General features: G+C 53.4%; 1 protein-coding gene across 5 annotated transcripts; it reads right to left on the bottom strand.

Moving 5' to 3' along the window:
* Positions 1 to 4,418: 4,418 nt before the first annotated feature.
* TRPV4 (transient receptor potential cation channel subfamily V member 4) lies at positions 4,419 to 26,863 on the bottom strand. 5 transcript variants are annotated; one of them, XM_060029403.1, is made up of 16 exons: positions 26,785 to 26,863; positions 26,481 to 26,682; positions 23,294 to 23,466; positions 18,555 to 18,707; positions 17,697 to 17,837; positions 16,768 to 17,066; positions 15,003 to 15,182; positions 13,630 to 13,788; positions 13,162 to 13,254; positions 12,946 to 13,019; positions 12,069 to 12,234; positions 11,763 to 11,829; positions 8,692 to 9,008; positions 7,147 to 7,274; positions 5,418 to 5,539; positions 4,419 to 4,945 (listed from the first exon to the last, which is right to left on the bottom strand). In XM_060029403.1, the coding sequence occupies exons 1-16, from the start codon at positions 26,861 to 26,863 to the stop codon at positions 4,788 to 4,790; spliced, it is 2,511 nt and encodes an 836-aa protein (XP_059885386.1). In that variant the 3' UTR covers positions 4,419 to 4,787. The 5 variants fall into 5 exon arrangements, with proteins under 5 accessions (XP_059885386.1, XP_059885385.1, XP_059885388.1 ...); XM_060029402.1 differs by having other exon boundaries at positions 26,481 to 26,863; XM_060029405.1 differs by lacking the exon at positions 15,003 to 15,182 and having other exon boundaries at positions 26,481 to 26,863.
* Between the last annotated feature and the right edge of the window lie 577 nt (positions 26,864 to 27,440).

Here is a 27,440-nt window from a genome sequence, read left to right as displayed (position 1 = left end):
CCATGAGGTCCCACACATGGTTCCTGAAATATGAATGCCAAGCACTGAGCACAGCGCCTAACACATGGCAGGTGCCTTATGTGTGTTCATTTGTTCTCTCCTTTTTGGGCTTCCCTCCAAAAACACAAGACTCCCAGCCTGGCCTCTCCTGACCCAGCCTCCCGCCCTCCATCCCTCGGGCTGGGGTCTCCACTGCCCAATGCCCCTTCTACCCTGTCCTCTGGTTCCATCACCACCACCTCCTTTTGTTTCTGTCTCCAAAGCTTGGGATGAACAAGGATCTCCCCATTGTCCCCCATGACTTCAGATTCCTAAAAAATAAAAGACGGGACGTGCTCGATTCTCATGCAAATGCCTTTGCCAGGGAGTCAAAAATTAATAACAGTATAAACAGAGGCCTGGAGTATTTCACCACCCCGTCCAAGCAACCAGAGTGATCAGAATACACCGTTATCCGGGCAAGGTGTGGAGACTGACTGCCAACTCCATTATTACATTCGGAAATGTCAGAAGCGTGCGAACGCCGGGAGGAGATGAACAGTACGGTTGAAAATGACTTCTGATTAAAAAAAAAAAATCCCCAGCATTCATCTAAAACAATAATAACAGCCAATAATAACAGTGCATGTAATAATGAACTATTCACAGGCATAAGAGGTAATTGTTCAATTAAGATCCAAGAGTTTCTGAGACTGTCTTTTCTGATGGGGTCCCATTGTTTTTGACTCTGGTAGCACTAATTATTTCCCAGTAGCGCTTTAAAGTTGGGATGAAAAAAACCCTGCTGTCACACATGACATACAAGTGCTTTAACATTATTAAATACACATACACGCACATAATAAGAAATCCTTGTTGGAATAAAGTTAAGCGTATGTTCAAACTGACAGTCTCCAGGGTTCAGCGGAAGTGGCAGGCAACAGCCAGGGTCTTACCCCACTGCAGAAGCGATCTGGCCTCACCACCTCTCACCCCTCAGGGGTCAGAGTGTTTTCTCTCCAGGATGGGGTCTGAGGGCAGAATGCCTGGGTTCAAATCCCACCTCCACCACTTACCAGCCAGCTGCCCTGGGCAAGTGTCTTGCCCTCTCTGAGCCTCCGTTTCCCCATTTATAACATGGAGTGCAGTGGACATTCAGTTTTTTGGGTTTTGTTTTTTGTTTCTTTTTGGCCTCACCAGATTCTAGTTACTCTTTCTTCTATTGTCCGTATTCATTAGCTATGGCCACAAAATTGATGCCTGCCCTTGAAAAAAATCACAAAACTCAATGACATACAAAAAAAATGTTTTTGGTCCCGCATCTGTGGGGTCCCTCTGATCTCTGCGAGGCTTGCCTGGGATGACATAGCTCTATTCCACGTTCTCTCACCCTCCTCCCGGGTGCTGGCGCCGGCATGTCTGCTAACATCCCACTGGTTAAAACAAGTCACATGGTTAAACCCAGGGATGCAAACTTATGCTTTGCCCACAGTCGAAAGACAAAGTTGTACTGCAAAGGAATGGCTAAAGGGAAGAGTCAGGGCCACTGAAGCAGTCTAGCACAGGTATCAACACTCCAACTTGCCTCGGGAACTTCCCCTCCCCACGCTCAGTCCCTGTAGTCCGGGAGAAGTTAACATCACCCCTGGTTCTAGCTCTACCTTTCAGAGATTCTGATCCTCCGGTTTTTCTCCATTAAAGAGAGATTAGTGAGTGTCAGGAAGGTCATCAAAAGCCCAGAAACATCAAACTGAGACCATGTCCTAATCAGGAGGGACGTTTTCCTCTAAGTGATTTTATGTCTAATGTGTCCCCTGAAAATATTTTGACATACCACCAGTACCTGCCCTATATTTTGAAGGACATTGGGAAAGGTCATCTTTCAGATCTTACAGGAACAAACAAAATCTCAATGGCCTGAAAATATTTTAAGTTCCCCCTGAACAGCTTTTGAGTTATAGAACATCAACACCCAAACTACCAAATATTTAGAAAATCACAGTTGAAAAAGTTACTATGTATTTAGCTGAAAATGTTCTCAGAGGAAAATTCATAGCTACAATTCTTTCGTTATTTTTTTAAAAATGAATGAATTAAACATTCACCTCACTAATTTATGGAGTCTCTTTGAGCTGAGAGGGTGTTTTGATTTTGTGGGCCAGCCCATCATAAAACCCCCTAGAGAAATGACCTCTTTATAGCCCCAGAATAAGTCATAGCCGTTTTCCATGACAATGTTGCCCAGATTGGGTAGAGGGTGGGCATCTGGGAGAAGGCTTGTCGCAGATGTTACTGGCTGCCTAGGCAACATTGGTTTCCCCATCCTCCTTTCCCACAGAACCGAGACCTGGCTGGGGAAACTACCTTTCTCCATATTGCCTTCTGCTGCTTTGAGACAACTGCTGCTTCCAGCCTGCTGATTGGCTGAAGCATGGGACACATGACACAATTCTGGCCAATAATACAAGAGGAGAGGTTGGCTGGGGGACTTCAGGGAAAGGTTTCCTCCCTCATAAAAAGAGACACAGGAAGAACTATTTCTCCTCCTTCTTCTGGATGCTGCCGAACCTGGATGTGATTCCTGAAACAGTGGCGCCGTCTTGTTTCTTTGATGGAGGCCTGTGTGAGGAAAAAGCCAGCACATCTGCTGGGTAGTGCCTAGCACAGTGCCTGATAAATGTTTGAAGGGATAAATGAGCTGGCAAAACCCTTAATGAATCACAGAGACTGAATGAACCAGCCTTACTGCCCTTCCTAACTTGGGACTTCCTGCCGAGACAATAAATATTCTTTTCTTCAAGCCAGTGTAAGTTTTCTGACTTGCTGCCCCAAACACATAACTGTTGGAACACCACAACCACAATCCTCTCTTCTTTGACAGGCCCAGGGAATCATCTGACCTTCACAAAAGCTGTGCCCCATCTTACAGTTGAGGACACTGAGAATCAGAGTTTAGGCCCTACCCACGGTTACCCAGAAGGCTTGGCTCAGCCAGGGAGGGCATCCCAGCCCCCAGCACAGGATTGGCTCAGGCATGACATGTGACCCGAGTCCGTCCAATCAGAATGGCTCTTGGGACCTCCATTGAGAATGGTGGAATGAGGAAGCAAGTAGCCCTGGGAGAAGCAGGGTCATCCCTGGATCACGAGGACAGCCCATCAGCCCCTGCCCATCAGCAACAAAGAGGGAGATGGAAAGAATGCGTCTGTGGGAAGGTTGGCGCCCCTCAGCCACCCTCAGCGGTAATACAATGAGTCTCCCCTTCATTCTCATATAGCTGAACAGACGATACACCATCCTTCTGACCGACGGGGACATGGAGGCCCAGAGTAAAGGGACCCATTGCCACCGTTTGGGCAGAGGGTGTGAACTCGGGTCTCAGACTCCAAGCCCTGTGCGTCTCCCACTGCAGCTGCCCTTGGCCAGGTCCTCAGAGACCCAAGCTCTTCTCAACTGAAGCTTCAGAGAGGAAGTAAGGCCTAGTCCAAGCCGGGACCAGGAACCTGGGAGGTCGGAGGGAAACCAGCTGGCTGCAGGTTCCTCCACTTCAAGGTGGAGCAGCAGGATGGGGTATTTTGGGGGCCTCTCCTCATGCCCAGAGGCTTGATCAGCAGCGGGGTGGGACCCTGGGGAGAATGGCTGCCCTCAGAAGGGAAGCAGGCCGGCCTTCAAGTCCAGCTCACATTCACAGCCCCGACGGCAGGTGGTCCCATCCACAAGCACTCTCACGGCTCCAGTCACCACCGCTGTCCTTACTAAGGCCATCATCCTCAACATCACCCCACTGCTGACACCGGATGGCTCACCCATCTCTGTGCCTGTCAACTCCGCCTCTGCTCTGCCCTCTCCCAGCAGCCTTCCTACCCACCAGCACATCACTGTCCCCCCACCAGTATCACTATCCCACGATGGGCTTTACGATCTCCCCACTGGCATTACTCTCCCCCACCAGTGTCATTACACGCTCCCAGCATTTCGACAGATTTACTATCTCCCCGCAGCATCACTATCCCTCCGCCAGCGCTCCTCCTCTCCTCACTCCCTTTGTCTCTACCTTCCCATCACACTCCACTCACCTCCATCTCTCAGGCCACCACCCCCCATCCAGCCCCCACCAACCATCACCCTAAACGTCACCTTGGTCGTTACTACTAACCCTCGTTCTGTTCTCATCCCCACCGCCCCATCCCCCCGACACAGGCATCTCTTAGCTCGTCCATCTCTGTGCTGTCATCCCCGTGCCTATTACCGTCTCCCCCACCGTCTCCACCATCAGTGAACATTTATTGAGCACCAACAATCCCCTACAGAACACACAGAAGGCGCAGCCCCACCCCGAGTGCCCGGCCCTTCAGCAAAGCCACCCTACTTCAGCCCAGGGTGGCCTGTGCGGCCACAGCGTGGGGCGGGGCCGGGGGCTTAGCCAGCGGCAGTGCACCTGGGACGGGGGCCTGAGGCCTCTGCCGGGCTCCGGTTGGGGGTGGAGATTGTGCCACTTTCCTGAGAACAGAGCAAATAAATAAATGGAGAGGCCAGGGTCTGAGCCCTGGTGGGCGGAGAAACTGGTGTTGCTTATGTGACTCCATGGGAGTGAGACAGGTGGCCAGGAGCCTCGTGCCCGGGTAGGGAGGTGGGGCTGGAGGCAGGAGCCTGGGGACCAGAGGGTCCTGGGGCCTCCCTGGCATCTCCACCTGGCCCTCACCTCTGGGGGTCGAACAAGGGTGCGGGGGACACCCCAGGAGGCGCCGCTGAAATGCAGGTGGACTAGAAATGGGCGGTGGAAGGGACCCTACTCCTGCCTGCAGCCCCTAGAGGGGGGCGTCGTCAGTCCTCCACCTGGGGGGATAACTCTGCTGGTGGCCGTCACAGCTGGGGTTCCCCACGTTGTCCAGAGGCACCACCACCTCGTCCGGGTTCGAGTTCTTGTTCAGCTCCACCACGCGGGGCACCACCGAGGACCAGCGATCTGTAGTGAGCGTGGCGGAGGGAAGGGTGAGGGTTGGCGGAGAGTGCACATGCATATATTGAGCACCTTCTGTGTACCTGGCACTCCACAGTGCTCTAAAGGGGGAGGTATATTATCCCTGTTTTATAGAGGTGGAAAGTGGGGCTCAGAGAGGTCACAGAGTCCGCCCAGGAACACACAGGAGTAAATGAAAGAATAAGAATTCAAGCCTGGGTCAGGACGCCTGAGTGCCCATGACCTCTCCACTGCATGTCATGCACTCAGCTGAGTGGAACGGAGGGGCCCCAGGCCTTCACAAGCAGCGGAGGAAGCTCAGTGGCCAGCCCATCAGACGCTTCCATTCTACAGATGAGAACACTGAGTCCCAGAAAAGGGACAGGACTGCTCAAAACAAATCAGTGAGGAGCAGGACCAGGGCTCCCCCTCTGCACCCCTGAATGTCCCCCACCCCTCCACTCCGCCCTCTACTCACCCCTCCGGAGGCGGCCCACGGTGTGCGAGAAGCCGTAATACTGGTAGTTCTCGTTCTTGCCGGGGTCCTCGTTAATGATACCCAAGTTCTGGTTCCAGTGAGACCAGTTTACCTCATCCACCCTGGTGGGGCCACAGAAGAGGGAGGGTCAAGGGGAGCTCCCCAGAGATAGCACCCCTTCCCCACCCCCAGGCAGCATCCCTGTTCCAGCCTCCCAGCATACCCTCCTACTTTTTTTTTATTCTGATAAAATATATATAACATAAAATTTGCCATTTCAACCACTTTTTTTTTTTTTTTTTTTTTGGCTGCACCACGCAGCTTGCAGAATTTTAGTTGCCCTGCCAGGTGTCTGTCCTGGCGGTAAAAGCATGGAGTCTTATCCACTGGGCTGCCGGGGAACTCCCCCTCAACCACTTCTGAGTGTACGATTCAATGGCATTAAATACATTCCTAAGATTGTGCAACCATCACCCCTATCTATTTCCAAAACATTTTCATCACCCCGAACAGAAATTCTGTCTCCATTAAGCAATAACTCCCCATTCCCCTTCCCACCAGCCCCTGGCAACCTCTGTTCTACTTTCTTTCTCTATGAATTTAACTATTCCGGACATTTCATGGAAGTAGAATCATTCAGCACGTGGCCTTTGTGTCTGGCTGCTTTCACTTAGCATCATGTTTTCAAGTTTTATCCACAATGTAGCCTGGATCAGTACTGCATTCCTTTTCATGGCTGAATACTATTCCGTTGTGTGGAAAGACCTTATTTGTACGGCTATATATCCATTCACCTGTAGGTGGACACCCTCCTTCTTGATATTCTCACTCTTATTAGTGAGACGCCCTCCTAAAGTCAGGTTATACCCTTTGGGGCCCAAATGGGCTCAAGATCATTTTTCCTTTCTAAAATTATTTTTAAGTTATTTTCATTCAGTTTCCATTTTTTGAGCATTTTTTCCTATGGGTCAGGACCCAGCAAGGAAGATACATTCTCTGTTGCCATTTTACAGATGAGGAAACTGAGGCTTGAACTATTCATCCAAGGTTACAGAGCTGAGAAATCACAGTCGGGGCTTGAACTTCAAATTCACACTGAACAGGACTGACTCGCTGGCCTGTGAGGTGGGGGCTACCGTAGCAGAAACTGACTTTGCCTGACTCCAAACGTGATGCTTTCGCTCTGTGCTGGCAACCACATTACAAAGACTGAGTCCCCTTAAAAGAAAAGACTCACCCAGGGGTTCCCCTAAGAAGCTGGCATTCCCTGTGCATCTGGGTAACGTCCCAAGCCCTGGAAGCTGCAGATAGCTCAGATTCCCCCTTTCAGCCGGAGACCTGAAACCCACCCCATTGGTTCGCCCACAGAGGGCGGTGCCCTGTGATGAGAAGCCGCCTCTGAGCCCGCTTCCTCCACCAAAGGACAGAGCAGTAACACCTGTTGCCATCGGGGGGGTGTCTGTCCCAACGTGCATCAGGTGCTGGCCGTGCACATCTCACGTGCCAACCCGTCTAATCCACACAGATGGCCGAGGGAGTGATGCTATCATTGTCCCTACTTCACAGATGAAGAAACCAAGACTGAGAACTAAACCAACTGGCCCAAGATCAGCTGGTGGAACTGAGTTCTGGTTGGGCCCATGGGGGCCTCAGTGGCTCGGGAAGTGGCAATAGGTAGAAAATGTAAGGAGGCCCGATGGTCCTGTCCTGCCCACTCACCCGGCCTCACCTGAAGCACCACCTGCGGTCTGGAGTGCCGTCTGAGCTCTTGCCCACGGTCACCATCTCGCCGGAGCGGAAGGCCTTCCTCAGGAACACAGGGAAGGAGCGCTCGATGTCCAGAATGGTGGTGGCCCACTGCGGGGAGGGAGGGAGGGCGGGCAGGCGTGGGTGAGCCGCCCCCAGCCTCGCCTAACTGCTCTCAAGGCAGGAATGATTCAGTGGGCCAGTCTGGGCAAAGAACTAGGCTTCCCAGCTCCCACTGCCTCTGGATTAAAAACTCAAACACCCACAGGGGCCTGGCAGAAGAAAATGAAGGAAGAAGGATCAGCAGCCGGTGCCCCAGGACACCCTGTGTCCCCTCGGTGCTGGGCATCCCCAGGGAGGGGTGGGGACTGGGGCAGACCAGGGGGTGCAGGTCCCCCACCCCGCGTAAAGGGGGCAGCCACCTCTCATCTATCTGAGCGCCGCCAGGCAGGAATGTGAGCTCACCTTGCCAGCCTTCCAACCTTTCAAGAAAGGCCAGAAATCTGGATTTTTCTATGAAATCTCTTAATTTAAAAGTTTTGCATTAATTAAAAAAAAAATATGGTGATGCAGGAAAAAAATAAATCTGGGCTGGTCAAATCCAGTCCATAGGCTGCCAGTGGCATCTTATGAGTTATACCCAGTGGGGAAACTGAGGCCCAGGGAAGTAAGCGGTATGGATAAAGGTTAAGAGCAAGTCCAGATGGTTCCGTGAGACCCAGACCTGCGAGGAGGACCTTGGAGTTTTTTCTCACTGCGCCTTTTCCTGGAAATGCACCAAGCGATGGGAAATGTGGATGCTGCGTTCCCGGGCCTTACAGCGACAGTGAATTTATTGGGAACCCCAGTTATTGAACTGCATGCACCCAGGCGGGCTGTGACCCCCACCCCCAGGGCCTCTGCTGTCTAGGACTGCACAGCAACCTGTGGGAAGCAAAGGCAGCAGCTCCCCAGCACCCACGAGGCCTGCCTCTACATCCAACCACATCTGCTTGGCGGGGGGCAGGTGGGGAACCTGGAAGCTACCCCTGGGCTGGGAGAAGCCCCTCTGATGAGAATGCCGACACCTCCTGGTTCTGGGGTGGCCTGTACGCATGCCAGCCTTGTCTCTTGGGCCAGGGTGGGGCACGGAAGCTGCCCCCCTCTGCCGTGCTCACTGCAGAACCCTCACTGAAATGTGAAATGTGATGCTCTTTGAGCATTGCCTGTGCCGACAGAGCTCGCTCGCCGACAGAGCTCGCCCAGTGGAGCCGGGCGAAGCTGACTGTATACCACAGACTGGACCACAAGGGAATCTGAGCCCACTGTTGGCGGTCAGGCAAGAAGCCACCTGGAAGTGTGTTAGGCGGCTCTGGGAAACAGACGGCAGTCCTCGGTGCCCACTTTACAGACAGGGCAGTGGAGGCAGAATGAGATGGTGCGGCTCGCCCAGAGCACGAGGCCGAGGGCTTGAGGCGGGTCAGGTGGGCCCATCTTAGAAGGAGAAGAGTGGCCGGCAGGGTGGGGCTGGGAGTCCGGGGGGCCTCACCTGCAGCTTCCAGATGTGCTTGCTCTCCTTGGACACCTGGCCCACCGTCTCCCCCATGAGGGCAATGAGCATGTTGAGGAGCAGCACGAACGTGAGGATGATGTAGGTGACGAGCAGGGTGATGAAGACCGCGGGGTACTTGGTGCTGCTCAGCATCTCCAGGTCACCCATGCCGATGGTCAGCTTGAAGAGGTCCAGGAGGAAGGTGCTGAAGGTCTCGCTGTCACGGCACGAGGGGTACGTGGGCACCGTGCAGTTGGTGTGGTCCTCGCTGCACATCTTCACATTGGCACACGGGTTCAGGAGGGAGACCAGGGCTGTGGGAGGGACGGCGGCGATGTTCACCGAGGGTGAGGACGCCGGCTGAGGAGTGGGGAGGACCCTTCCCATTTGATGGAGGGGAACGCTGAGGCCCGGTTAGGGGATAGCGCTGGCCCAAGGTTACTAAGCGAGGAAGCCACGCCAGCAGTCACATCTGGGCCCCCCTGCATGCAAAGCCTTTGCTCTGTCCACAAACTCTTGTTAACAAGGAAGAGGTTCCCAGGACCTAGTCCAGTGGTTCTCAGCCAGGAGTAATTTTTCCCCCAGGGCACCTCTGGTAGGTCTAGAGACAGTTTTGGTTGTCACAACTGGAGGAGGGAGCACTACTGGCACCTAGTGGGTAAAGATTAGGGATGCTGGGACTTCCCTGGTGGTCCAGTGGTTAAGACTCCGCACGTCCACTGCAGGGGGCGTGGGTTCAATCCCTGGTCAGGGAACTAAGATCCCGCATGCCATGCGGCATGGCCAAAAAAATTAAAAAAAAAAAAAGACCAGCAATGCTGCTCAACGTCCCACCATGCACTGGACAGTTCCCACCACAGAGAATTATCGGATCCCAAATGTCGGCAGTGCCAAGGCTAAGAAAAACCTCATCGTGCCTATTGTTCTTAGACATCTTGGGAGCCTGGAATGCCAGCATTCTGGGGGCAGACTCTCTCGCGTGCTCCTGTTTCCCAGCTCACAGCAGCCCAGAGAGGAAGGGTGGAAGAAGCTGTTCTCACTAAGACCCTCACCCCCTCCAGACATCTCAAACTGATCGTGGTGCTCACCCCTTCCCACTAAACCCAGAATAAGCTTCAGAGTCCTTCTCAACACAGTTTAGCACCAACATGTGCATCTGCTCCTACACCATTCACAGCAGGGAGCGTGAGGGGGCTGAGCCCCTTCAGTCAGTGGGGCATAGACTGTCACTATGCCTTCAACCTGGGATTACAGTAAGCAGGTTCCAACTCATATACTAATGCTATTCAATTCTGTAGCGACTGCTGAAATACGTGTTGAGAAGGATTCTGTGATCCATTAGCAATGTCTGTCATGGGCACAATAGTGGGAAACAGCAGCACATGTACCATGTTTGGGATATGTTAGCCTCAGAATGAAGATCTAGTGTTCCCTAGCAGGAGAAGCCCTGGGACCAAGCTGACCACTAAGTTGCTACTTTAACCCCTAGGTTTCTGCCTCAGTTTCTATATTTAGGACTGTGGTACGGCTGGACTCTTGATATGACTTTCAAACCATTGGAGAACCCTTGACAATCTGTCTAGTTCTTTCCAGTCCTACTCCTGGTAGGGGCAGTTGGCCCCTGTCCCTCTCTCCCCAGCTAAGCTAAGGCCACAGTTCTCCTTCTCCAAAATAATCCACACAGAGCCTTGGCACCATCTGGGTTAAAATATCACCATCATCAGATTTCCTGCTGCCAGTGCTGGTTCCTAGACCAACCTCCTCAGATGTGAATGTGGCCTGGTGAAGCCTGAGTTGGCCACTCCCGTTTGGATACTGGGCATTGGATGGCAGATCACCCACCCCTTGGGAACCAGCCCAACAGCTTGATTAGTTTCCCCATCCCTGGTCCTTCCCCCATGGTCTGTGCCACTGAAGTCCCACAGCATCAGGTCATCAAGGAGAAAGCCTATTAGAGGGAGCCAGTGCTGAGCCTTAAAAAAGACCTGGGCTGGGGCTTCCCTGGTGGCGCAGTGGTTAAGAATCTGCCTGCCAATGCAGGGGACACGGGTTCGAGCCCTGGTCCGGGAGGATCCCACATGCCGCGGAGCAACTAAGCACACACGCCACAACTACTGAAGCCTGCACACCTAGAGACCATGCTCCGCAACAAGAGAGGCCACCACAATGAGAAGCCCGCGCACCGCAGCGAAGAGCGGCCCCCGCTCGCTGCAACTAGAGAAAGCCCACATGCAGCAACGAAGACCCAACGCAGCCAAAAATAAAATAAATAAATTTATATAAAAAAAAAAGAAAGACCTGGACTGGTAGATGAATGATTAAAATGCACCCTCCCCTGTAACCACACCCCTTCAATGTGGCTTTGTAGCTCCTGCCACCAAGAGGGTAGAGTCTATTTCCCACTCCTTGAATCAAGGCTGGCTTTAAGACTTGCTTTGGTCAATAGGGTGAAGCAGAAGTGATGCTGTGCCAGGCAGTGACCTTGAACACTTCCGCTCACATTCTGGGAACCCTCAGACCACCATGTGACCAAGTCCAAGCTAGCCGGCTGGAGATGAGTGACCCCAGGGAAGACAGCGAAGTCACCCCCAACTGAGGCCACCCCCTAGCTACACCAGTCAGCCGGCAGCCAACCCGCCAGCTGAGCACAGACACAGGAGCCCATCAAGATTAGCCAAACCTGGCCCAGGTCGGCACAACCACCCAGCTGGGCCACAGACTTGAATGTAATCGTCGGTGGTTGTTTTAAGCCACTAAGTTTGGGGTGGCTTCTTTTGCAACAATAGCTAAGACACCAGTCTTACCATTCCCTAGCTTTTGAACTTGGGCACATTATTTAACCTTTCTAAGCCTCGGGTTTCCTTATCTGTAAAAGGTGATAAGAAAGGCACTTCCCTTACAGACTTGCTGGGAGGATTAAATGAGGCAGGAACGGGAAAGGACTTAGCCCAGTGCCAGGCACACAATGAGAACTCTACAAACGCTGGTTATTTTCCTCCACACATTGTGGTGGCCGCTCCAGTCCCAGTACCACCCCCGCCAGGCCCACCTGGGCACCCGGAGCTCACCTGAAGCGTAGCCAATCATGAAGAGCAAGTAGACCAGCAGGAAGCGGAAAAGATCTTTGAAGAGGATCTAAAGACCCCGGCGGGAATATGGAGGCAAAGATGAGACACGTGGTTTCTCGCTTTCCCAACACCTCATCCCGAATCTTCTCTCCAGCTCCACCCTGTCCCTCTCCGATGTCCAGACCCTGCCCACTGCCCCCACAGCACCCCACAGCCTCAAGGCCGCCAGCACTGTCTGTACATATGTGGTGTATGTGGCTTCCTCCAAGGACACACCAGTCCAGAGGGAACCCCCCGACCCCATACCTTCTGGATCATGATGCTATAGGTCCCCGTCAGCTTCAGCCCACGGGTGAAGTAAAGGGCGTTCATCCAGCCCAGGACCAAGGCAAAGACCATGACGGCCAGGTAGGCCTCAATCCCCGCCAGGTAGAGGGCCGCCGAGACAATCACCAGCACAGAGTAGATGAAGCTACAGGGCAGCAGAGATCACAAGAGGGGCCAGAGGGGAGAGGGGAGAATGAGGCCCTGGAGGGGGAGGCATGCCCTCAAGCCCTCTAGGTAGTAGGTCAGTCCAATGACACCCAGAAGAGAAACCATGTGGATTCACTGGGTTCCCCAGCATCCTGTTAACCAGAACGCTCAATTAATTGGCAACTGATACGTGTGTGTAATGGCCCCGAGGCCCTACCAGAACCCAAAGTGATGTCCTTTGGAACTGGTAGAGAAAGATTCAGTGGTGTTCAGTGGTGATTTTGTGGCTAAGTGAATATTCATTGTTCTCTAACTCTAAGGAAAAGGGAAAAGCAGTCACACACACGTAACAACACATCCTGTGCCCTAGGCAGACATCATTAATCAATCCCAGCACTCTTTCCCACTAAACACAGACACAGCCTCAAGATTCTTAACATGGGCACTCCTGGCAGACTTTAGCAATTAATCACAAGCATAAGAGGTTAAATTATTTCTATCCATGGTGTATATGGTGATAACTCTTTAGCAACCAGAATCTTGCTTTAACCAGAAGACCCTTTTGCTTGACACTGGCCTTGTCCTGATCAGGCTGGGTGAATTCACTCCTAACAGAGTCAGCCCCTATCCCACCACCAAACCTGGATGATGTCCCTCCCAACCCCACCTTCCTCACCCAGAAGCTGCCACTCCAGGGACCTCTACTCACTAGAGTAGTTGGAAGGAGCCATCGATGAAGAGAGAATTCACTCCAGGGCATTTCTTCATGAACAAGTCTTTGATCTGGAGGACGGGAGGGGACGTGTGAGAGAGGTGGAGCCAACAGAAGCGTGGAGGGGAGGAGAACGGAGCTAAAAGAGGTGGAGGGAGAGGAGGGGGACGGGCAGGGTGGGCGGGGGGATGAGGGGGGAGGCCAAGCACTCACGTTGGTGAAAAAGAACAGGACCCCGGTGAAGAGCGTGATGATCTCGCCGGCCAGCCTCAGGTAGTCCACCGTGGTGAGGTAAGGGTATGGCGGCTGGGGGGCAAGGGGCATGCAAGTCCTCCTCCAGCCCCACCAACATCGGGTCCCAGATCCATATGTTCCCCAATGCCCCGAACATCTACGTCCTGTGGAGCCTCCTCCCTCACCCTCTTCCCTCTGGGTGTGGGGTAGGCACCTCCCCATCCATTTCTTTCTTTTTTTTTTTTTTTTGGCTGCACCACACAGCTTGTGGGATCTTAGTTCCCCCGACCAGGGATTTACTGAACCCAGGCCCTCAGCAGTGAGAGCACGGAGTCTTAACCACGGGACCACCAGGGAATTCCCCCTATCCATCCCTAAGCCTTCTCCAGTCCCTCCCACGGGGGAACCCGCTGTGCCCCAGCTTCTGCCTGGTTCGTGGTCACTCACAGTGCCCTCCAGCGGCTGGTAGTAGGCGGTGAGGGTAAAGATGACCATGGCGCACAGATAGGAGGCCACGTTGATGTAGAAGGAAACGGCCCCAAACTTTCGCCACTTGTCCCGAAGTAGTTCATTGATGGGTTCCACGGCCAGCATCTCGTGGCGATTCTGTGGAAGGCGGGGTGGTCAGGGGGCTAGACAGGCTGACTCCAGTACACCTTCCCCCACCCTCTGCCCTGGGAGCACTTTTTCCTCCTAATTTATTCTTCAACGACACCCAAACTTCTAGATATCCCTAAAGAATATCTATTCTTGTGGTCCCCAAACTCCAGTCTGTGGATGGTGCCAAGCCACTGGCAGCAAAATCACCTATGGAGCTTGTTAAAAATATAAATCCCTGGGTTTCAACCTCAGAAATTCTGATTCGGGAAGTGGGACTTGGAAATTTAGCCCAAGGGTAATAAATACTTGACTCACCACAATTTTCCAACTCTGAACCCAGGACAGACATCAATAATTGAGTCCCACAAAATAGTTCTCTACACAGTTCCCTGGGCAGACACTACCAATCAATCAGAGTTTGCAGCAGAGATGCTAAACTTCCCACCATCCCCAATCTAAATCAAGTTGGTCACTAATTTCAAAGATGAGGGAAGTGAGCTCTGGTAGGGGAAAGGCATCTGTCCAAGCTCACAGAGCCAGGGCTAGAAGGGAGACCTTCTGCACCCAGGACCCAGCACTTTCTGCCCCATTTGTACAGCATCCTGTCCCTTTAACGACTTGAGTTTCTTTATCATCAAGGATTTGTGCAATTATGTAGTCACGAAGATGCCACTGCAGTGTTATTCCTGATAGTTAAGTGCAGAAACAAACCCAAATGACCAAGAATAGAGGAATGGTTCATTAGAATGTGGTACATTTCCACACAGCAATGATATTGCAGAAGAATATTTAATGGTGCAGAACGATGTTCATAAAATACTCCTAAGTTAAAAAAAAAAGAGCTTTTAAAAACTTCATATAACAGATGCTAATGATAATAGCTGACACATAATGTTCACCCTGCGCCAGGCTGTTCATTTGGTCCTCCCAGCAACCCAATGAGAAATGCTCTATCTTTATCCACATGGTACAAAACAGGAAGCTGCAACTCAGAGAGGTTGGGTAGTTTGTCCTGAGTCATACAGCACGTAAGTTACAGAGCCAGGATTCTGAACCAGTCCTGCTTGCCCCTGAAGGCCGACCCTTACAACCTCTCATTTCCCCCCAGTGCCAGATGCTGTTCTGGGCACTTAGTTGGCCTCTTCTTCTGCATCCAGTTCACAGACCCACCACTTTGGGCCCCTCCTTCACTGGGCCCCATCTCCTGCCCTGATGCCTACCTCGATCTTGCTGTTGTACACCAGGATCTCCAGCACAGAGGCCTCTTCCCCACACGTGTCCAGGGAGGAGAGGTCATAGAGTGAGGAATACACTGGCCCATAGGCCCAGTCCTTGAACTTGCGGGACAGATGCCTGGTGTCCTCGTCTGTCACCTCCCGACGGATGATGTGCTGAAAGATCTGCATGGGAGGAGGGAGGGTCAGGGGGTCCTCTGGGGGGCGGGGAGCACTGCTGCTGGGCCACACACATTGGAGGGACCCTGGGAGCTTGGTCAGCCCATCAGATAGCACCTTCCCAGAGAGCAGGATGGAGGGAAGGGTAAAATATTTACTGAGCACCTGCTGTATGCCGGACCCTTTCCTCACATCATCTTGTTTATTTCCTACCCTTACCATCCTGGTTGACAGATGAGCAAACAGAGGCTCAGAGAAAAGAAGGATGTTCCCTGAGGCCACACAGCCCACTGAATCCAGACTGAACCCAGGTCAGCCTTAAAAATCTGAGTTGTCATGAGTATCTTCCTTACATAATTAAAACAGCAATTAATCAATCTTACTGATCAGTTAAATCTAGTAACAATTATCCTATTCGGTCCTTCTTATTGCTACTCCCACTATCTCTGGCTTACACACAGGGGAACTGGGCAACAGATCCAGGTGGGAGTCCCCCCAGGCCACAGAGTTCAATAGGCAAAGCCAGATTTTAAACCCAGGCCTTTTCTACCGCCTCAGGACTCTGGCATAATTGTGATTTTAGTAATTTTTTGCTATGTTTTTAATAGAGGAATAATAACTCTTACCGATTATTGAGCACTTATTACCCATCCCAGGATCTTTATTAAGAGCTTTAAGTGGATCACCTCATTGAGTTGTCAGAACACCATACCACAGGGCACTATTGTTATCCCCATTTTACAGATGAGGAAACTGAGGCACAGAGCGGTGAGATGCCTGAGGTGACATGCTGGGAAGTGGCAGAGCCTGGCCTTGGACCCAGGTGCTCCTGACTCGAGAGAACCCCAGATCTGGTTCTCAATCAGGTCGATGGGTGCCCCACCCAGGGGACAATTTGGCAATGTCTGGAGACATTTGGGGTTGTCACAATCGGTGGGGGGTACTACTGGCATCTAGTGGGTCGAGGCCAGGGATGCAGCTAAACATCCCACAATGACACAGAGCAGCCCCATGCCCCAGAACATCCAGACCCAAGCTGAGAAATCCTGCTCTAGGCCCTGTGCTGTGAGGCCAGAGAGGGAAGCAACTGGCACACAGCCACTCAGCAGGTTAGAGGCTGAGCCAGGACCCCTGCCATGGAGTAGAGGGGAGTACTGCAGGGCTGCAGCTCTGGGACTCAGTTCTCTGTCAGTGGCTTGCCCTGGCTGGTGGGAATGGGGCAGTGGGCATCCAATGGGGTGGGAAGAGCAGAGAGGCTCTGGGATGAGGTTGAATAGCTTGGCTGGACAATAGGGAGCCACAGCAGGTTCTTGAGCTGGGACATCTGCACACTGGGGTTGGCAGGATGGGAGGTGGGTGTGCACATTAATAATAACGCATGCCAGCGGCAGCCCCTCCCCTGCGTGTGTGCGTGTGTGCGTGTGTGTGTGCGTGTGTGTGCGTGTGTGCGTGTGTGTGCGTGTGTGTGTGTGTGCGCGCGTGTGTGTGTGTGCGCGCGCGTGTGTGTGTGTGCGTGTGTGTGTGTGTGTGTGTGTGTGTGTGTGTGTGTGGAGGGGCAAGAATGGGTGTGTGCCCCCGGCCCTGCACTCACCCCAATCTTGCCCGTCTTGGCGGCCATCATGAGGGGCGAGAGGCCATCGTTGTTGAGCACGGCCTCCAGGTTGCTGTCGGGGAAGAGGCGGGCACACTTGAGCAGCAGCAGGTCGTACATCTTGGTGACGAACTTGGTGTTCTCGCGAGTGTTGTCAGCGATGGCCACCAGTGCGTGCAGCACTGTGTTGCCACGGGAGTCCTGGCGCCGCATGTCCGCCTTCTTGTGCGGATTCTCTGTCAGGTAGTTGACGATGTGGGGCTGGTTGGTGCAGGCTGCCAGCGACAGGGGCAGCTCACCTGTAGGTGAGGGGGTGGTCAGTGACGGGGCCCCGGGGGCGGACACTCAGGGGCAGACACCGTGACAATGGACGCAGTGCCCACGGTCAACGTGGACGAGCCCCGGCTGACTGCACGTGTCTGGAGGCGATGCCCCCGGGTAGACAGGGGCCGGGGGGGTGGGGGGCGTCATGTGACTTGGAGGCTGTGAGGGATTCTTTAAGGGACTTTGTGCCTGAACCCCAAATAACATGTGCCTTTGAGCAGGGGTGAAATTTAAAATCTTTCATGGGTCCAACTGGGACATGGCGGTGATGCAATCCGACCATCAGTCCCAGCTTAAGTCAGACTGGAGGATGCGAGTGTTAAGGGGCAGGGACACCCCATCACAACCCTCTGACCCCATCATGATCCCCACCATAGAGATGGGGAAACTGAGGCTCAGGGCAGTGTGGTGATGCTCTACTCCTCAAAGACAAGACCTCAGTGACCAAGACCAGTAAGGTGGCCTGTGTACCGGGTGCTGTCTGGGCCCGTGGCCAGCGCAGCCCTGGCTGTTTGGGGAGGGCTCAGGGCTGCCAGCACCACCATAGGCCCCCAGCCCCCAGCCTCTCCCCCGTGGGCCCCAGGCCCCACCGAGCCCCTCCTCACCGAAGTAGAAGTAGCCTCCCTCATCCTTGGGCTGGAAGAAGCGTCCCCGGGCCTGGGCGTGAACATCGGCACCTTGGGCCACCAGAAGCTCCACGTAGTGTTTGCAGCGGCGCTCGATGGCGATGTGCAGGGCGGTCTGGCCTGGGATGGGGTGGGGGACAGTCACCGGGGGCAGAGACCCGACCAGTCGTGGGAGGCGCTGGGGTGCAAAAGGGAGAAATCCACCCGAGGGCAGCAAATAGACCTTCAGACATTCCCAGACGTGGCGTCTCTGACGCCCGAGGTCCCAGATCTGCTGCGTCATGCAAGCAGAATCTTGGGCTCAAGGGATATCCAACTCGGAGGGTCCCAAATGTGGGAACTTTTCAGACTCATAAGAGGCTTTCATCCTAGAGGAAACAACGGCATCATGGTCTCACAGAATTTGGGATATAAAATTCACAGCCTTTGAATCTGCATATCCAGGAATCTGGAAGGTCAAGTTGGATTCACAGATCTCAGAATTTAGACCCAGGGAGCTGGCCCCGGTGACACCTGTGCCTCTCTGAGCTGGTGGCTCATAGAACTATTGCAACAAAGCCTCAGAGTATCCAGAACCAGAGCATCTTGGGTCCAGATTTCCAGGTTCACGGCCCCTTTGGCTCACTGCATCTGGGAACCTTGGAACCTTTGATTGTGAAACTCAGAATATCCAAGTTGGAAGGGGTAGTTATTGTCCTTTCGTCCATTCATTCATTCATTCAACAACTGGTTCCTGGGGACGTGCTGGCACTTGGGGCCCAGACTGAAGCTCTCAGTTGGGGGGATGGTTGGACAAGTGAAGACGGTGCCCCCCTCCCGCCCAGCCCAGAGCCTCACCTCGGTAGTAGATGTCCCGGAAGGGCGAGTTGATGAATTCGCGCATGTTGCCCGTGCGCTCAGCGATGTCCAGAAGCACAGGGATTGTGTCGTTGCGGCCGTTGCTCAGATTCAGCAGGGCTTTGGGCAGGCAGGTCTTCCCCGTGGATGGCTCTGTGAGTAGAGACATGCGGGAGAAGGGGCGCTCGGCCCGTGGCCCAAACTGCTGGGCAGCTGTGGACAGGGCACTGGGCAGGGAGCCAGAGGTCCTGGCCGTGTCGGTCCTCCTCTCGAGCCTGTTCCCTATCTGCTCCCCATGGTACTGAGAAGGTCAAATAAACTCAGAGGAGTAGAAGTTTTTTTTGTTTGTTTGTTTGGCGTACGCAGGCCTCTCACTGTTGTGGCCTCTCCCGTTGCGGAGCACAGGCTCCGGACGCGCAGGCTCAGCAGCCATGGCTCACGGGCCCAGCCGCTCCGCGGCATGTGGGATCTTCCCGGACCAGGGCACGAACCCATGTCCCCTGCATCGGCAGGCAGACTCTCAACCACTGCACCACCAGGGAAGCCCAGGAGCAGAAGTTTCTTAAAATGTGGGAAGCTGCAGCCTGTAGAGAGGTTGGTGTTTACCAAAGCATATCTGGAGAGAATTTTAAAAAATCAAATAAAAAGGGGGAATGCTGGGTTAAACAATGCCAACCGTATTTCTTCACTACAGGACTTCTCAGAACCTTTAATCTGTTAATGAGGACTGTGAACCTCTAAAAGCAGACCCAGGAGGCAGTCTTTGCCTGCCTATTTGCACATAGATCCTTTTCCCATGAAGCGATTACACTAGTGCCCCTAGAGGGGAGCAGAGGGAGTGCAGCATTCCCCAAAGTGGAGGCTGTGAGCCATAGCGAACATGAAATTACCTTCGAGGATTTGGGGGCTTCTGCAGATGCAGCAATAATAACATTAAAAACCCGAGTGTGCAAGGTTTCATCCGCTTGACAAATCCCTCCTGTGAAGTCAGTCTTTGTTTTGTCCTAATGGGTCCTTAACATCTCCCACTAACGCTTACTGTCCCTTTGCAATTTTCTTTCCCTTGTATTAATTTTTATGGTGACAGGAGTTGATTTATATCTTTAAAAGAGCGAGTCAATGAAAAGAGAACTTACCTGTGAATCAGGCAGGGGGCAAAATGGCCAGATGCAGGAAGGGGATCAGGAAAGGGATGAGGAATGCGAAAGGCAGGTGTGGGCTGAGGGGCCCGCTCTGGAGCCAGGTCTTTGGGGGCTCAAATTGGGCTTTGCTCCTGATTTCTGTGTGACCTTTTCTGCTTCAGTTTCTTGTCTAGCTAAATTGAGGCTACAAAGGGAAATTGTGGGACTTCCCTGGTGGCACAGTGGTTAAGAATCTGCTTGCCAATGCTGGGGACATGGGTTCGATTCCTGGTCCAGGAAGATCCCACATGTCACGGAGCAACTAAGCCCGTGCGCCACAACTACTGATCCTGTGCTCTAGAGCAGGTGAGCCACAACTGTTGAGCCCACGAGCCACAACTACTTAAGTCCACGCGCCTAGAGCCCGTGCTCTGCAACAAGAGAAGCCACCGCAATGGGAAGCCTGCGCACCACAACAAAGAATAGCCCCTGCTCGCCGCAACTAGAGAAAGCCCGCGCACGGCAACAAAGACCCAACGCAGCCATAAATAAATAAACATATATATATAAAAGGGAAATCATGAGCTAATAGGTATTTGTTGATGAGCCCAGAGCCAGGCAGATAGGAGTCTTCAATAAGTAATACTGCTGCCTTTATTACGCCACGAGAAATGCTTTAGAGCCTCTCCTTAGGTGCTGGGAAGTGGTGAAAACGCAGAGACCTGAATTTCTGTCCCACGCTCCTAGGAGTGAGGTTGCTCGGACAAGCCTTGTTCTGTTTACTTTTTGCTACACCCCTGGCGCCCAGCCCAGAGTCAACACCAGGTAACTATGTACCGAATGATAATGGACTCCAGTTCCCCATCTTCATAAGGTGGAGGGGACCCCAAATGCTGGCCGAGGCCCCTGGGGATTCTGTCCAGACACACCCGCACTCAGGGGAACCTCAATCAGTCCGTTTTCTAATTGTCAGGCAACTCATGATTCTCCACGCTGACCTCATCATCTTTCCCTCCCCAAAGCCCAACCCGGTCTGCATGTGTCCCCTCCGTAGATGATGGTGTCCCCAGCCAGCCAAAACTTGTGTGTCACTCTTATCTTTGTCCTCCCTTCTCCCCACATCCAGCAAGTCCCACAGATTTTACCTATTTCTCCAACCCCTCCACCACGCTCCATCTCCACTGCCACCAACCTGGCCCAGCCACCATCTCTCTCACATGCCTGGTTTCCACCAGCCTCTCTGGACGTCCTTTAATCCACTTTCCACATAGCAACTGAGTCCAACTCTGGTCATGTTTAGCCACAGGGCCTTTGCACATGCTGTTCTTTCACCTCCTCTCTAATCCTTCCTCCACCTCTTTTTACCTGGCTAACTGCAATTCATTCAGACTTAGCTCAAGTGTCACCTCCTCCCAGAAATTCTCCCAGATCTTCCTGATTAGGTCAAATTGTCCAATACAGCCTCTTGTGGACACAAATTACAGTTTGTAATTGTGTATTTATTTCTGTGATTGCTTGATCAAGTTGGTCTCACCCTCGAGACTGAGAGCAACTTGAGGACAGGGTCATGTCTGCTTCACTCACCACTTCCGCCCCACACCAGCACAGAGCCTGACACTTGGTAGGTGCCCAATAACCACTTGTTGAATTAATACACATTCAGCGAAGGGGCAAGCTGGGCACTGCAGGGAATTCCAAACCACAGGAGCTCAAGTGGTTTGTGTGGGATGTGGAACTAGACCCTGGATTTGCACTTCCACACTCCGAGGCCCAGGCTGTAGCAGGGTCCGGGGCTGCCAGCCTGGGTCCTGGTATAAGACACGAAGAACGGCGGCTACCCAGAAATGGGGAGGGGTTGCAGTTACGGACTCCACCAGCAGGTGGCGAAATAGCTCTGCCCATGAGGGGATGAGGGGAGGCTTGGAGCTAAGGGCCCTAAGTTAACTGCCAAGTTGGAGGTTGTGTGTGGGCGGAGGGGCGGGCCGGTCACTGACTCCCCTAAGAATCAATGAGCCTCTGGCTCACGAGCCTCTGGCTAGAAAAACACGCGGGGGCAAATCCAGGTTTTGGGGAGCCTGAGACTTACACAATTTGGGGATCCTGTTAATGAAAGCGAACACACAATTACAAGTTCCAGATTAGGTCCAGGGCTACAAGGGGCCAGAGCAAGCAAGGGGCCTGAAGCCTAATTAATGGGCCTGTAGAGGGTAAATCCCCCTCTACAGGTGCATTACTCTGTACAATTTCAGGGCCCTCTCCCAGCCTATCTTAGGGTCCCCCACCCACCCTCAGGCAGACACACTGGCCCGGGGGTTCCCAGCCTAGGCTTAGAGCCCCCTTTCAGCTCAGTCCTGAACTCAGAAGCCAGAAGGCTTGGCAAGCCCAGCCTGACGCTGCTCTGACCGCCGAAGCACAGGCGCCATGATCCCCATCTCACGGGGGTTCACTGCACACCAAAGCTCCCCACTTTTGCCTGGTGAACTTGGGGGGCCAGGTGGGGCCATTTGGTCAGGGCTTAAATGTGGGTTATCGCCAAATGAGATTCACACCATCACGGAGACCCTCTCCACAACTCTAAGCTCGTGCCCCAAACGAGGCCACAGCACCTGGCTGGGTACCATGAATGAATATTTTTTATAAGTCCGGTAATTCTCTTCGGATGGACACAATAATACAGCATCGTATCGTTTTGGTGTTCAAAGAATCTGGTTGATAAAGGTATATGTGAAAAATATACTACAGACCCCGTCAGCCTACTTTCACACTTAATTTACTGGAAGTACCTAAAGTCTCCAAAAATGGCCCCTGATCTCCCTGAAGCTTCGTCAGCCCCGAGCTGCCACAATTCTCGACATTTTATATGGATTTGTGGGGTCACTCGGCCCGTTAATTACAGCTCACCTGGCACCCGGCACTTAGCAGGTGGCTGACTTGGGTGGAGAGGCTCACAGCCCACCTTCCCCAATTTGCAGGGAAGCCCTGGGGTAGCGGAGGGAGCTAGTGCCCCGAGGTGGGTGTTCTGAGCCTGGACGAGGCTGGAGAGTGAGCTCTCTGGGCTGAGTAAGTCCCAGGGCAATGGTGACTGGGCTCCAGCCTATAGCGGGGAGCCAGAAAGCTGGGTGGGGAGGGGGGCAGAGCCTCAGAAGCAGAAGCAGGAATGCCCTGCTCCCCACTCCAGAGCTCCCCTCAGAGGGGGCAGGAGCTCCTGGGACCCCAGCTGCCTTGTGCTTGGCACTGTGGAATTCTCTGTCCTCAGAGGCCAGGACTACGCTATTATTATTCCCCAGGGTACAGATGAGGAAACTGAGACCCAGAGAGGCCACACGTCCCTTAAGTGGTAATGGTGGGATTTGAATCCAGGTGGGTAAACTCTGCTCACCTATGACACTAATCTTTTCATAAATGAAGGCTGAATGAATGAACAAAGAAAGGCAGCAAAGGCCCAGAGAGGTTAAGTAATATGGTAAAGGACACACAGGACCAGACTCCCTGTCCAGTGCTCTTCCTGGCTAGCGCAGCCCACTAACCGAAGGGAAAATGCTGAGGGGAAAGGGGGCCCCCAAGGCCAGGCCTCCCCCAACCTCCAGCTGGCCCACCTGCTATTCCTGGGTGGCTTACCCCGGAACTCCTCGTCAGTCAGCCGCTTCTTGTGGGTCAGCAAGAAGGGGAGCAACCCGTCCAGGTCAGCGGTGGAGCCCCGAGACACGATGTCAAAGAGGATAGGCCGGTTGAAGACTTTGAGTATGGGAGGCGGCTGGGGCGTGGGAGCTTTGGAGCTCTGTGGCTGCTTCCTGAAGGGGGAGGAAGCCGGGTGATAGGAGGGCTCATCCTCTGCCCATCCCACAGTCTCTAGCCTTAGGGGCCCAGGGATTGGGGGGTGGGGGCAGCTGGAGCCCTAGGGAGGGACCAGACTGAGAGGAGAAAGACATCTGGAGACACAAAGGAATGTTTTATCCCAATAGACTCTACCTGGTACCTGTGTGTTGGTTGGAGACAGACAAAGAACACACAGCCCACCCATCCACCCACCCACCCATCCAACCATCCATCCATCCATCCATCCACCCACCCACCCACCCATCCATCCATCCATCCATCCATCCACCCACCCATCCATTCACCCATCCATCCATCCATCCATCCATCCACCCACCCATCCATTCACCCATCAATCCACTCATCCATCCATCTACCTATCCATCCATCCATCCATCCATCCATCTATCTATCCATCCATCCACGCACACACACACCCATCCACCCATCCACTCTTCCATCCATCCATCCACCCATCCACACACCCACCCATCCACCCACCCACCATCCATCCATTTGTCATTTACTAAGTACTTAAGAATCCAGAGACTGGAAGAGACAAAGATAGTAAGAAAATAAAGGAGGAACACCAGACTAAAAGATAAAGCAACTCTATCTTTTATTCAATCATTCACTCCTTGATTTATTCATTCAACAAACATTTGAGACAACTGAGGCCACGGACATAGGTGCTTAGTCCAGGCCCCACCAAAGTAAACACCCAATAAATGTTAGCTGATATTCCTGTTATTATTTAGCGCCTACTGTGTGTCCAGAGTCTGTATGTGTGGGAGAAATGCCGAGCTACAGAGGCAGGTGGAGACAGAACAAGATGGAGAGGGCTGGGGGAGAGGAAGCGATGGAGAAAGAAAAAAGGGAAAAAAACACATTCATTCAGTCATTCAATAAACACTCATTGGGCACCTACTGTGTGCTAGGTTTTGAGAGCCAAAGAGCTGGAGCAGCAGCAGCCCAGGGGCACCATGAGGGCAGGGACGCCCTGTGTCATGTCCTCACGCACCCAGTGCCCGGAACATACAAGGGCGAAGAACAATCTGTGAAATGAAGACAGGATGGAGAAGAGAAAGAGGTGGAGATGGGGAGGGAGAAGAGGGGGTGTAGGGGAGCAGAGCGTGAACCACGACAGAGGTGGCAGGGCCAGAGGGGGAAGGGACACTGAGGCAGGGGCTTCAGGGCAGAGAAGGCCAGCGGCTCACCAGGGGGAGTGGACAGCCACTCTCCCTCCTTCCTCTGCCCGGGCCCCAGATTTTACACCCCAGGGCAGGGCCTCCAGTGATGGGGGGCCAGGGAAGGGGGAAGAGGTGCTTCCTGACGACGGGGGCACACAGGCTAGGGCAGCCCCCATTTTATCTGCTCCTGAACTGTGACCTTTGAGCCAAAAAATGAGATGAAGTAACACCCTCGCCCTCAGTCTTCACCGAGGCAGCCTTCGGGGTCTCTGAAGACCTCAGCCGCTTAGCCACGTCCCAACTCCTCTGCAGCCCCCGCAAAGCCGTTAGCCCTGGCTGTCTGGGGTAATGGTGGGGATGAGGGCTTGAAGGAGGGGATCTGAGGGAGGGGAAAGGGAGACAGGGAGTCCACCAGCTTCCAATGGGACCTTGGAGGGATGGGACACCAGGGCACTTTGCTGCCCTGGGCCTGTTTCCACCTCTGAGTGGAGGTTATGCAATTTGTCCAGTACACCATGTGGACTGCGAGGCCCCATTTCTTGGACACATTGAGCCCCTCTAGCCTTGGGCCCCTGTACATGCACTTCCCTCCACCTGGAACACCTTCCTCCCACCACCCCCGCTGTGTGGCTGCCCTTTTTCACCCCTTAGCGTTGGGCTTAAATGTCAGCTGCTCCAGGAAGCCCTCCTGGACTACCTTTTCTGTATCAGCTCCCCTCTCCCACCTCAGCACCTCCCCAAAAGTGAATTGTCTAATCACTTGCTTATTACCTGTCTTGTCCTCCAAACTGAAGGTACCAGTGACAGCTACTCAGTGTCTGAGCTGATAGGAGTAACGTCTGTTCTGACTCACCCCTGGAGCCCCAGGGCCAACCGCCCTACCTGGCATGTGGCGGGTGCTCCAGAAACGGTCACCGAACAAATCGGTGGCTCAGTGAATAAATAAAGGAAACAAAGCAAGGGCTGAGGAGGTGAGTGGGCTTCATCCAAGGGCATAAATGAGTCTGTGATCATCAAGGGGGAACAGAGGAGGACCAGGTGACAACAGGGCATCTGCAGACTTCAAGACTCTCCTCCAGACACACACACAGGCCTGAGAGAGGTTTTCATGGGCGGATGGCTGGGCAGAGAGACAGCAGATGAATAGATGGGTCGATAGATATTTGAATGAGTGATGATGGATGGATGGACGGACTGGACAAGTGGATGGGCAGATGGAAGGGTGGGTAGCTGATGACAGAGAAAGAGAGAACAAAAGAAAGACATGGAAATGAAATGAATGAATGAATGATGAATAGTTTGATAGCTGACTGGCTGGATGAACAGAAACAGTGAGTAGGTGGGAGAATGGATGGATTCTGGCTAAGTATATGGTGGATAAATGGAAGGTTTGTTGTATGAGTGGATGACTGGCCAGATAAGATGGGACAGATGGATAGATGGGTAGATAGATATTCGAATGAGTAGATGATGGATGGATGGACGGACTGGACAAGTGGATGGCTAGGTGGAAAGATAGGTAGCTGGATGAATGAATGAGTAGATAATGGATGGATACACAGATGGATGGATATACAGATGGATGGATAAGTGGACAGACAGATGAATGAATAGACAAGTATACAGAAAGGTGGACAGATAGGTGGATGGATGGATGAGTGAATAGGTAGACAAATGAATGAATGGATAGAAGGATGGATGGATGGGTGAATGGATGGATGGATGGATGGATGGATGGATGGATGGATAGATTCAATACAGAGGCGGAGACCCTCGGCCAGGCAGCCAGCAATACTCACTCTATGACCTTCCTCCTCCACCGCTTGTCACTGGGGTGCTGGCGATAGGTGCCATAGTCAAAGAGTGAGTCCATGGGCGCCTTCTTGGGCCCAGGCACCACTGAGGACTCATACAAGGTGGACTCCAGCAGGTCGATGGGGTTGGGCACCCCCTTGCGGAAGGCGCCCTGGAACTTCATGCGCAGGTTGGGTCGCCCATCGCCTGGGCCGGCGGGGCGACCACTGTCAGCCGGAGAGGGCGATGGGGAGCCGTCCTCCCCCTCGAACAGGTTGGCCAGCGAAGAGAGGGGGAAGGCCTCCCCGCCGGGGATGCCACTCTCATCCCCAGGGGGCTCGGCTACCTCCCCAGGCCCCGCGCGGGGGCCTTCGCTGGGATCCGCCATGCTGCCCCTGGACCTGTCTGCACTGCTCTGCCTGCAAGGGAACAGGAGGGGAGTCAGGCCGGCTCCAGGAAGCCCCCTCCCACGTGGGCAAACAGCACTGCTGCCAGCTTCTTCAAAGCCACCGTTGTAATGACAGGGGTTCAGGGTGGCCACTCCCAGATGTGGTTGGCCGCCAGCCCCCGGCAGGAGCTGCAACAGAGCCTCTTTCAGGGACCTGGAAACATGAGTCTGCCTCAGGTCCAGCTACCCTGGACGTTAGCTGGAGGAGAAAGGGCATCCGAGTCACACTGGGTCCCCAGATCTGGAGCCTGGGGCCTACTCCTGGCCAACCAAGCCAGCTTCGGGGCCCCCAGAGCAGGGTTCAAGTCCCAAGCTCCACATTTAGCAACCGTGTGATGCGAAAGTGGATGGGTCGCAGCCTCGGTTTCCTCACCTGTGAAATGGGGATGCTGAAGCAGAGAGCACGTGTTCCAGCGGCCAGTGCCGCGCCTGCCACGCCGTAAGCACCTACTAAAACAGAACCACCGCATCTGTGCTTCAGGGACACTAGGTGCTCAGAGACACGCACGAACCCACT

Source organism: Delphinus delphis, chromosome 13 (genome assembly GCF_949987515.2).
Source record: "Delphinus delphis chromosome 13, mDelDel1.2, whole genome shotgun sequence".
In the NCBI taxonomy this organism is placed as follows: Eukaryota; Metazoa; Chordata; class Mammalia; order Artiodactyla; family Delphinidae; genus Delphinus; species Delphinus delphis.
This window is presented reverse-complemented; position numbering and strand designations above follow the sequence as displayed.